Genomic DNA, 15,372 nt, shown 5'->3' on the forward strand with positions numbered 1-15,372 from the left:
TTATTTGTGTTTTCTTTGGTCCTTAAGACTCTTAATTCTTAAATGATTGAGAATCTCAAAGAGTGTATGTTTATATTGATTATACTGATATTTACTGTGGTAGAAATATAACATTGAGATTTTTTTGAAAAATCTATTTTTAGTTTAGATTTCACAGCCTTAGCACTGTTGATATTATGAGCTACATAATGCTTTGTTGTGAGGACTGTCCTGTGCATTGCAGAGAGTTTAGTAACATTCATGGCCTCTACCAACTAGATGTCAGTAGTAACCCATGACCCAGGTTGTAACAACAGAAAATATTCCTTGAGAACAATATTATTAACAGAAATTTTTCATTGAAAAAATAATTTTTCTACAATCAAAAGTTGAGTAAAAAGTGTGTCATGTATTTGTATTAAAGTCTCTCATGTTGAGCTTAATAGGAGACAACTGGATTCTCTAGATGTTTCTTTGCAATTTGCTTTAAAAAAGCAATAAGAGGCTGAGCACGGTGGCTCACGCCTGTAATCCCAGCACTTTGGGAGGCCAAGGTGGGTGGACCACAAGGTCAGGAGATCAAGACCATCCTGATTAACATGGTGAAACCCGCCTCTGCTGAAAATACAAAAAATGGCTGGATATGGTGGTGCATGCCTGTAGTCCAGCTACTTGGGAGGCTGAGACCGGAGAATCACTTGAACCTGGGAGGCAGAGGTTGCAGTGAGCTGAGATCTCGCCATTGCGCCCCAGCCTGAGTGACAGAGGGAGACTCCATCTCAAGAAAAGAAAAAAAGAAGCAATAAGATGACCCAACCTCATGCAAACAGGTAGCTGGTAAAAGGTGTATTTTAAACTTTTCAGACAGTTGTGGGTATTCTTTAATACTAAATCAAAACTTCACAAGTGCTAGTTTCTTAAATTAGTTACAATGGCATTTTCCATATTAATAAACTTATTCCATTAGTACTCATTGATCTTTCTTGCACAGTAAATGGATCTTCCCCCCATACTTGCATTTATAATATTATGCATTAGTTACTTGGAATATATTGGTTTATGTTTTATTATGTCAAAAATCACTTTTAGTTTAATCACCGATCTTACTTTAAAACGCCTTTAAAGTATTGAAAAGCTGTCAAGCCTACAGTAGAAGGAACAAGTTTTTCAAAGTCCTCAGGAAAGCTTAAATTTCATCATTGGGAACAAATACTCAATTTCCTTGAAGGAACAAACCTCTCACTTCATTTATTTTTGAGAATAATAGTTGTACTTCTTTTTTTAGACTGAGTCTCACTCTGTCACTTGGCTGGAGTGCATTGGCATGATCTCAGCTCAAGCAATCCTCTCACTTCAGGCTCCTGTGTAGCTGGGACCACAGATGTGTGGCACCATGTCAGGCTAATTTTCTTGCATTGTTGGTAGAGACAGGGTTTTGTTATGTTGCCTAGGCTGGTCTCGAACTCCTGAAGGAGCTCAAGCCATCTGCCAGCTTTGGCCTCCCAAAGTGCTGGGATTTTACAGGCATGAGCCACAGCGCTGGCCCAGTTGTACTTTTAAATAAAAACAATGTTCTGTGAAAAAATTGGTTGTTCAGTTCACAATTAAATCACGAATTCTTTTTTTAAAAAAAAAACAACAACAACGACTGTACTGCAGTCAGCAGAAGCGCTTCTTGTTAACTTTCCACTTACCAGAATCTTAAAGAGACATGTCAAGATTTAATAACAACATTAATTTTTACTGCTTCATCAAAGACATTCTTAAGTAATTCAAGCTACCTTTTTTAACTGTAGGGGACAGTAAAGAATAGAGTGACTAATGTAATTGGTACCACTGCCTTGATTTATGCTGAGAAACCAGCAGTTTTACCCACTTTTGCTTTTATACAATCATGGCAAGTGTCAACGAAAAAGCAGGCAATGACTTTGTATAAGTTTTACAAATTTTTAAATTTTTTAATCAGCTTTCTCAGGTTTAATTAGTATGATTCAGAACAGTGTTGGCCAAGCATAGTGGCTCAGGCCTGTAATCCCAGCACTTTGGGAGTCCGAGGCGAGCAGATCACCTGAGGTCAGTTCAATACCAGCCTGGCCAACATAGTGAAACCACATCTCTACTAAAAACACAAAAATTAGTCGGGCATGGTGGTGGGCGCCTGTAATCCCAGCTACTTTGGAGGTTGAGGTAGGAGAATCACTTGAACCTGGGAGGCAAAGATTGCCGTGAACCGAGATCGTGCCACTGTACTCCAGCCTGGGCAACAAGAGTGAAACTCGGTCTCAAAAAAAAAAAAAAAAAAAGAACAGTTGGCCTCTTAGGCCTTCTGGAAAGGGTCTTGGGGATCCTGAGAGGTCCACAGAGCACATTTGGAGAACCACTGGTTTATCGCACAGGCACAATGCATTAGCTTTACAAAGTTTAAAGTTCATCAAAGACTGGCCTCTTAAAAAGGCAGATGAGTTTTTAATTCAAACAACAGAAAACACATAAATATGTCACGAGAGTGTACTACAGAGAACAAAAGAGAAAGGAAGCTAGGAAATCTGAATCACGTTTACATTTATTAAAGTTCATCACTACTGCTTTGTAAAACATTCTTGTGTTTCAATGTGTGGTTAGAAGAGTGAAAATGTATTTGGTTTATTGCCATCGCCTGTTAGGGAGAGTCAATACTTACGGGCACTTCTGACTGGTTATCATATAAAAGACTTCACAGTACAGGACATGAAGTGCTGAGAAAGAAGAAGTCAGGAAACCCTCTGCAAGTCAGGATCCAGAAGAATTCGTAAAAACTGCTTTGGTAAACACCAAAGCACACAGAAGGCATTATTTTACTAAACAGATACTATAGTAAGATATTAACAGTTTTTGAAGTAATGCACATTCCTATTTTATAGAGATGCAGATGGATCTTTGAGCGTATGTGATGAAGAGTTATACTCATTTACGGTAAGTGGCGCTTTTATTGAGGTTGTATTTTCATCATACACTTGTATCTGTTTCATGCTGAAGTCAAAGGCATCTTTTATAAAATCTTCCCCATTTCATGTTATATTTAGTCATCTTAAGTGTTGTAAAAAGAATGTGCTGGAATAAGAACGGATCTGCAACTCTGTTTAGTTAGTGAGCTAGTATGAGTAAATATATTATCCAAATAACAGAAAATGTATCTTTTTTTTTTTTTTTTTTTGAGGTGGAGTCTCTCTCTGTAGCCCAGGCTGGAGTGCAGTCATGTGATCTCGGCTCCCTGCAGGCTCTGCCTCCCAGGTCCCTGTTCAAGCAGAAACCTGAACCAAGTGAACAAGTTCAACATCATCAGTAAGAAGAACTATCAGTGCCATAACTCTGATGGAATGCACGGGGAAGGATTCCACATCATTTTTGTGCTGTAATGGCCAAAAATGCATAACTTCAGTCCAATCGTGGAAATACATCAGACAAACCCAAATCGAGGAACATTTGACAAATACCGATCAGTACTAGTTCAAAGTGTCACAGTTAGGAAAGATAAGGAAAGACTGAGAAACTGTCACTGCAGTCCTACAAAATGGCAAGAGACTAAGAAATTACTAAAAGCCCCGTGATCCTGGATGGCATTTGGGAACAGAAAAAGGACATTAGTGGAAAAAGTGGTGAAACTCCAATAAGGACTTTAGTTTAGCTAATATGTTCATTTTAAATTAAATAATTTAAATATATTTAAACATTATTTAAATGTATTAAATTAATAAAATTGTTTATTTTGTGAAATAATTTTAATCTGGTTAAATATGAGAATGTGGATTTCCTGGTTCTGGTCACTGTACTGTGGCTATCTAAGAGGTGAACGTTCAGGGAGGCTGGGGGAGGAATAAATGGAAATTATACTACTGAGCTGGAAGAGAGAAACCTACCCCATCAGTCACGAAACCCTCACATTCACGGCAGTGTGTCGTAGGTTCCAATATGAATGGCATTTCCCAGATGTCAGCACAAGGTCCCTGTGGAGGGAGTGGGGCTCCCTGGGAATCTAGTGGAGAGCATTTGAGGCTCCCTTCCTCAGGAGCCTGCCCTTCCTGCACAGAAGCGTCAGCCTCACCTCTATACCACTGCCCCTCTGCCTCTCAGAGCCCACTCGGCTTCAGGAAGTTTCTACTGCCAGCCTCCTTTCCTGGATACAGCCTCCAGGGACTCAGCCCTGCCTTCCCAAGTGTTCCCACCTCTCTTGGGAAGGGATGCTCTCAGATTCCGCACCCCTGGGCTTCCCCGGGCAGCACCTGCTCCTTCATTCTTCACTTCCGCAGCTCTCCGTTCTCACTCTGAGGGTCCTGTCCTCCTGGGAGTGTGTGTTGCTGGCAACAATGAAGATCCCCCCTGGCCACCCCCCATGCCCTGTTCTTTTGCACTTCCCTGGCTTCCTGTGTTGATTCTGCTGGTGTCACCTGCTTTTGGGTTTACGTGGCTTCCCAGCTTCCTAATTTCTCTGAAGTTGAGTTTGATGTGTGTGTTGATGATGGGCTTTTTCTTCCTCCTCCTCCTCAGTCTTGTTGTTGCTCCATATAGTTTCCAGAAGGAGAAAAGGGACACTGTAAAATTAAGCTGCTACAGGCCTAGCACAGTGGCTCATGCCTGTAATCCCAGCCCTTTGGGAGGCCGAGGCAGGTGGAGCACCTGAGGTCAGGAGTTCGATACCAGGCTGGCCAACATGGTGAAACCCGATCTCTACCAAAAATACAAAAATTAGCAAGGCATGGTGGTGTGTGCCTGTAATCCCAGCTACTCAGGAGGCTGAGGCAGGAGGATCTCTTGAACCTGTGAGGTAGAAGTTACAGTGAGCCGAGATCGTGCTACTGCACTTCACCCTGGGCAACAAGAGTGAAACTCCATCTCAAAATAATAGTAGTAGTAGTAGTAGTAGTAATAATAATAATAAGGCCGGGCGCGGTGGCTCAAGCCTGTAATCCCAGCACTTTGGGAGGCCGAGACGGGCGGATCACGAGGTCGGGAGATCGAGACCATCCTGGCTAACACGGTGAAACCCTGTCTCTACTAAAAAAAATACAAAAAACTAGCCGGGCGAGGTGGCGGGCGCCTGTAGTCCCAGCTACTCGGGAGGCTGAGGCAGGAGAATGGCGTGAACCCGGGAGGCGGAGCTTGCAGTGAACCGAGATCCGGCCACTGCACTCCAGCCTGGGTGACAGAGCGAGACTCCATCTCAAAAAAAAAAAAAAAAATAATAATAATAATAATAATAATAATAAGAAGAAGAAGAAGAAGAAGAAGAAGAAGAATAAAGCTGCTGCCATGTTTCTATCAGACCCAGACATCCCGCAGAGTGAGCTGGAATTCTCTGTTTCTCTGTTTCACCTCCATACCCACTGGCTCCTCTCTGCCCGCTCCCTCTTGGACTGCATCACCACGCTGCCTCGCTCTCTGGCCCTAGTGGAATTCAGACAGTGGGGGATGTCACAGGAGGTGGGAGAGAGAGAGGAGAGGTGATTATCCGCTCAGATTCTTCCTTGCTGGTTTGGCAATGGCCACATCTTTCAACTGATGACTGCAGCTCCTGATGATCCTCCTCTACACCCACAGCTGTCTTTGGGGTCTGCGGACACTTTTCCTGTCCCTCTAGACCCAGGGAGAGAACAGCTCGCCCTCTTGCTGCCCCAGGGCATTCCTCATCTCTCACCGGTTCCCTTAACTCTGTCCACACTTCTGTGCACAGCCCCTTTCCTCAAGTACCCATTCGAATACGTCCTCTGGCTTCCCCCAGGAGCCTGACTGGTACCCACAGGTGGGTGGATGCTGGCGCGCTGCCGGGCCCCTCTTCCTCTGGTGACTGGCCAGCCAAGTCTCCAGGAGTCTCGTTAGCGGGGGCAGGCGGTGGGCACAGCACAAGCTGTGAGCTCAAATCCACAGAACAAAAGTGGGAGAAGACACCGGCAGGATGGACTGCCACAAAACTCTCGGCATTCGTGACGTCTGTCCTTTAAATCACACAAGGCATCATCAGGCTTCAGACATGAGACAGCCTAAGTATTTAAGTACTTCAAATAAACAAATTGTTTTTCAGAATTGGTCATTGCTAAGTTGGCAAATTGCTATTTGAAACACTGGCTCTCCTTGACTCAGTGATTCAGCCAGCTAGTCCCTTGCCAAGCTAGTTTGTTGGGCAAATTCCACCTTGAGAATGTATCTGCTCCTGTCAAAGCCAGATTCTCCCTGCCTGAGGCTGGACTTGACCTTCTGACTCAGGATATGCTGACTGGGGTCCCTGGGTCCAAGGGAAGCCCCCTTGGGCCCACTGTGGACTGGACCTCTTCCATGATGGGGGGGGCAGGCCCCACCTAATTCACCCTTGACCTCATCCAGGCAGGTGAAGTTCCCTGTAGGAGTCACCTGAGCCCAGCCCCTCAGACCAGGATCCATCATGGTTAGGAGGATTTGGGGCTATCTCAGGTTCTTTGGCTAGAAAGGGGTCCCAATCTTAGGGGTCTGCCCCAGAGGTGGGGCACAGAGGGCCTACTGGGGCCCATGGGCTGGGCTGGGTGGACGGGGATCTGGTCACAGCAGCAGCAGCTGGAAGGCCAATGGGAGGGCACCAGGGCCTGGGGCCCATGTCTGGTCCTGGGCCTCCCCAGGCCTCTTGTCTTCTCCCTCGCGGGCATTCGGGATCTGTGTCTGGACCCAGCCTTGCCCAGGAGGTCTAGGGCCATGGGGTGTTGTCATTAGAATCGCAGTGCTCACATCAAGGCAGTGCATTGAATTAGCAGGGCAGGGTCTCATGGGCAGGGACCATGTGGAGGGGGTGGGGGGAAGGGCAGTTGTCCCCAGAGGCTGTGGTGGGCCTGGCTCTGGGCTGGGCAGTGGGCCAGGGTCCTGCTGTGTGGCTGAGCTCTGACCACAGGCTGTCTGGGGCTGGTGAGCTCCTGAGAGAGGGGACTGGAGCAGAGTACCCTAGGGTGGGAGCTCACAAGGAGGGGTCTGTGGGGTCTGGAAACCATTCTAGAGCAGGCAGATGACACGTGTCAGGGGAACAGGCATAGAAAGGACCCATGTGGGGGTGGGGGACACACAACCTCAGAAGGAGCAGGGAAGGGGCTTTGACAGGTCCAGGGAGCATCCCTGAGGTTTCCTAGCACAATTCCCACCAGCCATGTCCCAGGGGTCCCCCTGCCCCCAACCCTCTGCAGTGCCAGCCCAATGCCCTGGGCAAAATATCCTGGACTCTGGCTGTTACAAAGGAGGACACGGTCATCTGGACCCGCCCGAGCTCCAGGCCCCCCACTTTCACAGCCCCGTCTGGGTCCAGAAGTTCGTACGTATATAAATGAAAAATGTGCAGGAATCATATGATTGTTCCCTTTCATAAAGAGGGCCCCTCTAAATTGTTTAAGCCCCGATTCACCCCTGCCCAAAGGAGACAGCAATGGCATGTGTGGGGCCGTGGCCTTGAGACCCAGAGGTCCTGCTGCCCACGATACCCACTGCCCACCCTAGGGGGACTGGCCGTAGCCCTGGAGCCCCCAAACACCATGCAGGCATGCAAGAGGGTCTCAGCTCCCGAGTCCCAGGCTGGGAGGGCCCACAGTGCAGTAAACTAATCAAGCTCCGCCACACCCAGGAGAGCAGCTCCGGGAGCCTGCACTGGGGAGAGAGCCTCAGACCCCCTGCCCCGGGCCTGCACCCCAGAAGTAGGAGCATGGGAACACCTCTCCTTGGCTCCCGGCCAGCGGAAGTGACATCCCCCAGCCCTCTGGCTCCAGGCAGCCTCATGTCCCAGTCACTCCTTGGCCCACCCCACCGGTTGGTCAGAGCTCACTGCCCAAGGACACCTCCCAGCACCTCAGTGATGAGTGGAGGGAACAGGTGTTTACCAGGAGCTGGCATGCTTTGTCTCAGGGATGATTAGTGACACAGCCAGGAAGGCACGCTACCCCCATTTTACAGATGAGGAAACGGAGGCTCAGGTTGGGCTGGTGACTAAGGGAAGCAGCATGTGGCAGGTGGTTTGAGGCATCTCTGTCCATCATGAGTGACTAGGGAGCAGCCCTGCCACTCCTCATGCGATGTGCCAGGAGCCAGGGAAGCTGCTTTCTCGGGGATTCTAATTAGGACTAGAAGCATCTCCCTGAGTGGTGGTGGAGGCCTCTGTGTACTCCTTCAGTACTGCCAGGGGATACGAGGGCACCGCTGACGTCACAGAGCCTCTAGGGTGAGTGAGCATCAGCTGAGCGGTGCCAGGTGACTAGACTTCTCCTCAGTGCTGTCCCCCCTCTGCCTTGGGCAAGGCACCACCCTGAATGCCCCACCTATCCCATGGAGGCTGCAAACTGCTCTGCAGAGCCAGGGTCTCCAGGAATGGGGAGGGCAGTCACCCTCACTCCACTTGTGTTCACGACCCAAAGCACTGCCCAGGTCTCCAGGCCCATAGAACCCCCAAACCCCCCACTGGGCCATACTGGAGACATGGAGCAGCAGGCTTAGAATCCTGGGCCTTGTCTCCAGGTACATATCCGTGCCCACAGGCTTGGGAAGCTTTGGTCTCGGGGGGCTGGCACTCGCGCCCCCTGCCTCAAGGAAGGGGCATGTCCAGATCTCTCCTGTCCAGCCTCAGCCCTGTTCCCTGCCCCTATCCTTCATGGGGTCCCTAGGACAGGGTTACAGAAGTCTCATGCTGTCAGGGGATGCTGCCACCCCAGTGCCAGGGTGGTTCCACCCAGCCCCTTCCTGCTGCCACCCTCTCTGACTCACCCGTCCAGCCTCCTACTGGGCTGGGGCCAGAGCGTAGACAGGCACCAGAGGCAGCTATAAAAGCACGTTGGGCCAGTCCTCAGCATCCTAGTTGGCCACTGTCTGCTGCCACATGATGCTGGGAGGCCTGGGGAAGCTGGCTGCTGAGGGCGTGGCCCACCGCACCGAGAAGGCCACCGAGGGAGCCAGTGAGGACCTGGGGCTCCTTTCTACCTGGGCTGGGGGGATCTGGGGCAGACTGGGTCTGTTGGAGGCGGATCTTAGTAGGCAGGTGAGGACCTGGGGGGAGGCCTTGGTCCCTCAGGAACCCTGGTCTCCAGCCCCACCAGGACAGCACGGAGTTGAGGGGTGCAGAGCTGGGGAGGTCTCCTGGGGGCAGGGCATGAGTCCGGGTGCTGGGTGAACACTGGCAGCTTGGACCCTTCCCTCTGGAAATCTGGGGAACCTTTCTTGTCAAAACAGCCTATTCTGAATAACCTATGCAGGAAAAGGAAGATGGATTTTTATTTGTACCATAACTTTAAAGCTTCAGAGATTTCTTAACAAGTCACCAACTCTGATCTGTTCAAAGTCAAAAAGGACATTTTCAATGTCATCCAAGTTCCCTACAGCATGTTTTTTTAAATTTTTATTTGTATTTGAGATGGAGTCTTGCTCTGTCCGCCAGGCTGGAGTGTAGTGGTGCCATCTCGGTTCACTGTAAACTCTGCCTCCTGGGTTCCAGTGATTCTCCTGCCTCAGCCTCCTGAGTGGCTGGGATTACAGGCACCCACCACCATGCTCGGCTAATTTTTGTATTTTTAGCAGAGACGGGGTTTCTCCCTGTTGGCCAGGCTGGTCTCAAACACCTGACCTCAAGTGATCCGTTCCTCTTGGCCTCCCAAAGTGCTGGGATTACAGGCGTAAGCCACCGCACCCGGTCCCGAAGTGTATTTTGTAGGCAGAAGTCAGCAGCTGTGTGTGGGGAGGCCCAGCCAGACCTCACCTGTGGGTCATTGTGTGAAAAAGTCTTGCCTGAGTTTGTGTCCTCTTTCTAAATGGCAGTAGATGCATATTTTGTTTTTGACTCTGCAGCTGGTGTGGACCACCTGCTTTAACCTTTCACTAGCCTCTGAGTTTTCTATGATTCCTGTTGGGAGAAAAGCTGAGTGTTGGGAGAGAAGCTGAGGCGGTGCTTATATGTCTGCTAGACTTGCTGGCTCCTTGCTTCCAGCACTCCCATTATCTCAAGTAGCCATACCTTTCTCATCCACTTGATACACCTTTTCCTTTCAACCCCCACATCCTCACCACCTGTTTCCTTGCTAGATCACCAATAAATAGCGTGGGCTTCCAGAGCTTGGGGCCTTTGCAGCCTCCACACTCACGATGACCTCTTGGTCCTATTTTCTCTCTCAAACTTTTTCTCATTTCTTTGTCTCCGTGGGACTTTGTCGCCCCCACGACCTGGTGTTGGTTTCATCATCCCAACAAATTCCCATTCTAAAGATGAGGGAACCCAAAGGTGGAAGGTAGAGTTAGAGTAAGAACCATTGCTTCTGACTCCGAAATCTTTCAGTTCTAGCACGCTACCACCCACACTTTAAAAAACCCTGAAGCAGGCAGAGAATTCCCTCTTGTTGGAGGAATTGCTTTGAGAGATGTGGTTTTACTGGATGAGGCGTGGGAAACCGACCTGAGGCAGGCACCAGCACATCCTGAAAGGGGTGTGACCTGGCACACAGGCCCAGCCTGGGCTTCATGTCTCAGCTGGCAAGATGGTCTGCTCATTGCCATTCCAGGCAGGGCAGGGCCAAGGGGCTTGGGGGACCCGTGCCCTCATGGGACTCACTGAGGCAGCCAGGGCCCTGGCATCTTCGAATGAAGCCAGCTGTGGGGGAAGGTCCTTCTCATGAGCCAGTCTGTCCTGGCGGGGGGTGGCATCCCAGACCCCCACCTTGGATGTCCAGGGACGTATAGGTCCATTGTGAGGATAAGTGGGCCTGCTCTGAGCCCTCACCCTGGACTCGGGGGGCATGGGCCTGCTCTGAACTCTCACCCTGGACTGGGGGGGGGCAGTGGGCCTGCTCTGAGCCCTCACCCTGGACTGGGGGGGCAGTGGGCCTGCTCTGAGCCCTCACCCTGGACTTGTCTCCTCTGTTCAGTTCATGCCGTGGAGGAAGTGGTGAAGGAGGTCGTGGGACATGCCAAGGAGACCGGAGAGAAAGGTACAGTCGGCTGAGGTCGGGCAGGGAAGCAGGGAGGGAGGAAGGGAAGCCAGGTGCTGGGCCAACCTGTTCTTTGACTAACCAGGTCAAACTCTGCCCCTGATGTCGCAGCCTTTCAGAGCCTCTTGGCTGGGGCAGTTATCTATGCTCATCGGAGGCCACAGAGCGTACTGCGTTAGGGCACTGTCTAGATGGTTCTCTCTGTGGAATGATAAGAAGACAAAGTCACAAAAGACTATGTGACAGCACACTGGGACAAAACATTTAACACGGCCGGGCGCAGCAGCTCACGCCTGTAATCCCAGCACTTTGGGAGGCCAAGGTAGGTGGATCACAAGGTCCGTGGTGAAACCCTGTCTCTACTAAAAATACAAAAAATTAGCTGGGCGTGGTGGCGGGCGCCTGTAGTCCCAGCTACTTGGGAGGCTGAGGTAGGAGAATGGCATGAGCCCAGACGGTGGAGCTTGCAGTGAGCCAAGATGGAGCCACTGCACTCCAGCCTGGGCGACAGTGAGACTCCGTCTCAAAAAAAAAAAAAAAAAAAAAACTTGTAAAATTCTATGTTAAATGTTAAATTGATGTGTGTGAGCTATGAGTAAAACTATGCACAAAGCATGTGTATATTTCATCCGTTTCAACAAAATAGATTCCGGGTAGATGAAGGACTTAAATTTACATATATGAATTTATTAACTTACTAGGAGATAACCATCTTAGCTCAGGCTGCTATTATAAAATACCATAGGACAGGTGCAGTGGCTCACACCTGTAATCCTAGCTCTTCGGGAGGCCAAGGCAGGTGGGCCACCTGAGGTCAGGAGTTTGAGACCAGCCTGACCAATATGGTGAAACCCCATCACTACTAAAAATACAAAAATTAGCTGGGTGTGGTGGCACATGCCTGTAATCCCAGCTACTCAGGAGTCTGAGGCAGGAGACGCCCTTGAACCAGGGAGGCAGAGGTTGCAGTGACCTGAGATTGTACCACTGTGCTCCAGCCTGGGTGACAGAGCAAGACTGTCTCAAAAACAAAAACAAACCATAAACTGGGTGACTTAGAAACAACAGAAATTTATTTCTCACACTCCTGGAGGATGGGAATTACAAGGTCAAGGCAATGGCAGATTTGGCATCTGGTGAGGGCGTCTTCCTGGTTCGTGGATGGGCCTTGCTGTGTCCTCACATGGTGGAAGGAGCTAGCTCTCTGTGGTCTCTTTTATGTGGGTGCTAGTTTCAACCTCCCAAAGGCCGCACCTCTTAATATCATTACATTAAGGCTGAGGATTTCAACATAGGAGTTTGAGGGGGAAGACATCATAAACATTTAGACATTGTAATAACATAAGAGACTTTGTCCTAATCTTGGAGAGGGGAGAATCTTTAGAACCATGACAAAAAAACCCAGCAGCCATAAAGGAAATATTAAGTAAATTTGGCAATCCAAAACTTTGAAATTTTCTATAGCCCAAAAAAAAAAATTATAAACCAAGGCAAAAGAAAAACTCATTAAAAATATTTGTAATAAAAATGATAATCCAGTAAATGACGAGTTGATGGGTGCAGTAGACCAACATGGCACAAGTATACATATGTAACAAACCTGCACGTTATGCACATGTACCCTACAACTTAAAGTATAATAATAATAAATAAATTAAAAAAAAAAAAAGATAAATATTAAAAAAAAAAAAAAAAAGAAGTGCTAAACCTAACTGATGATTAAGGAAATAAAAATTGAAGAAATTATATTATTAGAATGGCAAAAAAAATTATTCAGTGATAACATCCATTGGTAAAGATGTGAGAAACTAGATAGTTGATGTGAAGCTGATAAAATCTCCTTAGGGAGCAATTTGGCATTATCTTTTAAAATGTAAAACTCATATTCCCTTTGAGCTAGCTCTTCCATTTTCAGAAAGTTATGTTATAAACTCTCATACACACACACTAGTATATATACACATATGTATATATGTGTATAAATACACATGCTAATTGCCATTTTAATTTTTTAATTAAAAGCAACCTAAATGCTCACTCATAAGAAATACGTTAAATATAATATACAGGCAAATACACACACACACATTACAATGTATTGGCATATTTATACATTAAAAAGCTGTGACATCATGAAGACACCAAAGCAATTCTAAATGGAACTGTTTCTCAGGTACACCAAAACAATAAACATATTTTGGTAAAAATTAAAAAAAAAAAAAATGATAATCCAATATAACAACCCAATATAAAAATGGTCAAAAGACATGAGCAGGCATTTTCCAGAAAAAAGGACAAGCAGGCAGTGTACCCATGAGATGCTCAGTCTCACTCACAGTTGAAGAAATACAAGTTGTTGGGGAAATTAAAACCAAACTCAAATTCATTCTGCCAGGAGTCCTGCTGCCCTTGGTCCCATTGGGCCACTCCAGGGACTAATCCATTAAGATGGCCACATCCCACAGGTCACTCAAGAGGACGCAAGTTCAGCAGGTGGATCACTAGAACATTCTTCCTCTTTCTTTCCAACAGCCATTGCCGAAGCTGTAAAGAAAGCCCAAGAGTCAGCGGACAAAAAGATGAAGGAAGTCACTGAGACAGTGACCAACACAGTCACAAATGCCATCACCCATGCAGCAGAGAGTCTGGACAAACTTGGACAGTGAGTGCACCTGCTACCACGGCCCACCCTTCCCGAGACTCAATAAAAAACCATGAAATGAGTACATCAAGCCCTGGATTTATTCCCATTTGGATGGAAACACTAGGCAAAGTATTTTCTTGTTGATATAAAATATTTTACGTATTTATGGAGTACATTTGAGTATTTATTACATGCACAGAATGTGTGGTGATCAATCAGTGTTTGGGGTGTCCATCACCTTGAATATTTGGTATTACTATGTGTTGGGTACATTTCAAGTCCCCTCTGCTAGCTACTTTTTTTTGTTTGTTTTTTGTTTTCAGACAGAGTCTTGCTCTGTCGCCCAGGCTGGAGGGCAATGGTGTGATCTTGGCTCACTGCAACCTCTGCCTCCCAGGTTCAAGCAATTCTCCAGCCTCAGTCTCCCGAGTAGCTTGGACTACAAGCACAGGCCACCATGCCCAGCTACTTTTTTTTTTTCTGTATTTTTAGTAGAGATGGGATTTCACCATGTTAGCCAGGCTGGTCTTGAACTCCTGACCTCAAGTGATCTGCCTGCCTGGACCTCCTAAAATGCTGGAGTTATAGGCATCGGATACTGTGCCTAGCCTTCTAGCTACATTGAAACATACAATACATTCCTGCTAACTATAGTCACCCTAGGTGGAATATTTTTCAACAGAAACACTTTGCATGTCCCCCGTGTCTCCTCTCCTGAGGCGGACACTGGCACTGGGGCCCCTGCTGTTGGTTGGATAGGCTCCCATGATGAATCAGATGCTTCTCTCTCACGCTAAGACCTTTCATGTCAGGAAGGGGCTTTTCTGCAAGAATAGTTAGTGTCTGTGCTACATTTCCTAAAAAACTGTTTCCCCAGAAACTATACAAACTTTCAGGCACCTCAGTGCTTCAGGAACACGCTAAGGGAGGACCCTCATTTGTCTCGCATGTTTTGGGGGATTTTTCTTGAGATGTTCTTGCAGGACTCAGGGCAGATAACAGACCAGTTTGATAAAGAATTTAGCAAGGCAGGCCCCCACTGAGCTGCTTCTTGTTCTCGCAGAGATCAGATAAGCATTTCTGCTGGACAGTCACAGAATCTGGTCAAGGAGAGACTGAGTCACTGCTTAGTCATCCTAGAAGCCACTGTTGATTTTTTTTTTTTTTTTTTTTAAGACGGAGTTTCACTCTGTCGCCCAGGCGGGAGTGCAGTGGCATGGTCTTGGCTCACTGCAACCTCCGCCTCCTGGATTCAAACAATTCTCCTGCCTCGGCCTCCCAAGTAGCTGGGACTACAGGTGCCCACCACCAGTCCCAGCTAATTTTTTGTATTTTTAGTAGAGACGGGGTTTCACCATGTTAGCCAGGATGGTCTCGATCTCCTGACCTTATCATCCGCCTGCCTTGGCCTCCCAAAGTGCTGGGATTACAGGCGTGAGCCACCGCGCCCAGCCCAGAATATTTAGCGACTGATGTCAGGCCTACGTGTTGATAGTGGGTAGTAGTGGGCGGATGCCTGGCCCTCTCTCTTTCTTCTCATGAGCAAGTCAGTATCACAGAGGTTAAACATATCTTTAAGTAGCGTTTAACTTAAATTTTTTTAAATAAAAAAAAGAGAAGTAATTTGTAAAAATATTGCATCCCCTATTTCTCTGCTGGAAGCTATTTGTTCTTAGCATAAATTAGAAGAAAAGGTGTTTTGCTTAAAAAATAAGTGAGTTGCTCACCGTATTTCTGAATCTTATCTAGACTTGGCCTCACAGTTTGTGAACAGCCCAGGAATAGCCAATGTCTTAGCTTTGGAAC

At 47.5% G+C, this 15,372-nt stretch overlaps 2 protein-coding genes across 2 annotated transcripts in view; one reads left to right on the plus strand and one right to left on the minus strand.

The window, feature by feature from the left end:
• The window catches only part of LOC112631324 (anthrax toxin receptor-like), a 724,187-nt gene that overhangs the window by 182,873 nt on the left and 525,942 nt on the right, over positions 1-15,372 (minus strand).
• On the plus strand, positions 8,831-13,588 carry LOC112631335 (protein FAM25A). Its single transcript, XM_025396278.1, has 3 exons — positions 8,831-8,903; positions 10,860-10,922; positions 13,455-13,588. Exons 1-3 carry the CDS (start codon positions 8,831-8,833, stop codon positions 13,586-13,588), a joined length of 270 nt encoding a protein of 89 aa, XP_025252063.1.

The sequence above is a fragment of the Theropithecus gelada genome, chromosome 9 (genome assembly GCF_003255815.1).
Source record: "Theropithecus gelada isolate Dixy chromosome 9, Tgel_1.0, whole genome shotgun sequence".
In the NCBI taxonomy this organism is placed as follows: domain Eukaryota; kingdom Metazoa; phylum Chordata; class Mammalia; order Primates; family Cercopithecidae; genus Theropithecus; species Theropithecus gelada.

Coding starts and splice junctions, on each gene's coding strand:
- LOC112631335 (XM_025396278.1), top strand. CDS start 8,831: ATGCTGGGAGGCCTGGGGAAGCTGGCTGCTGAGGGCGTGGCCCACCGC. Junction 8,904..10,859: donor GAAGGCCACCGAGGGAGCCA/GTGAGGACCTGG, acceptor TCCTCTGTTCAG/TTCATGCCGTGGAGGAAGTG. Junction 10,923..13,454: donor CAAGGAGACCGGAGAGAAAG/GTACAGTCGGCT, acceptor TCTTTCCAACAG/CCATTGCCGAAGCTGTAAAG.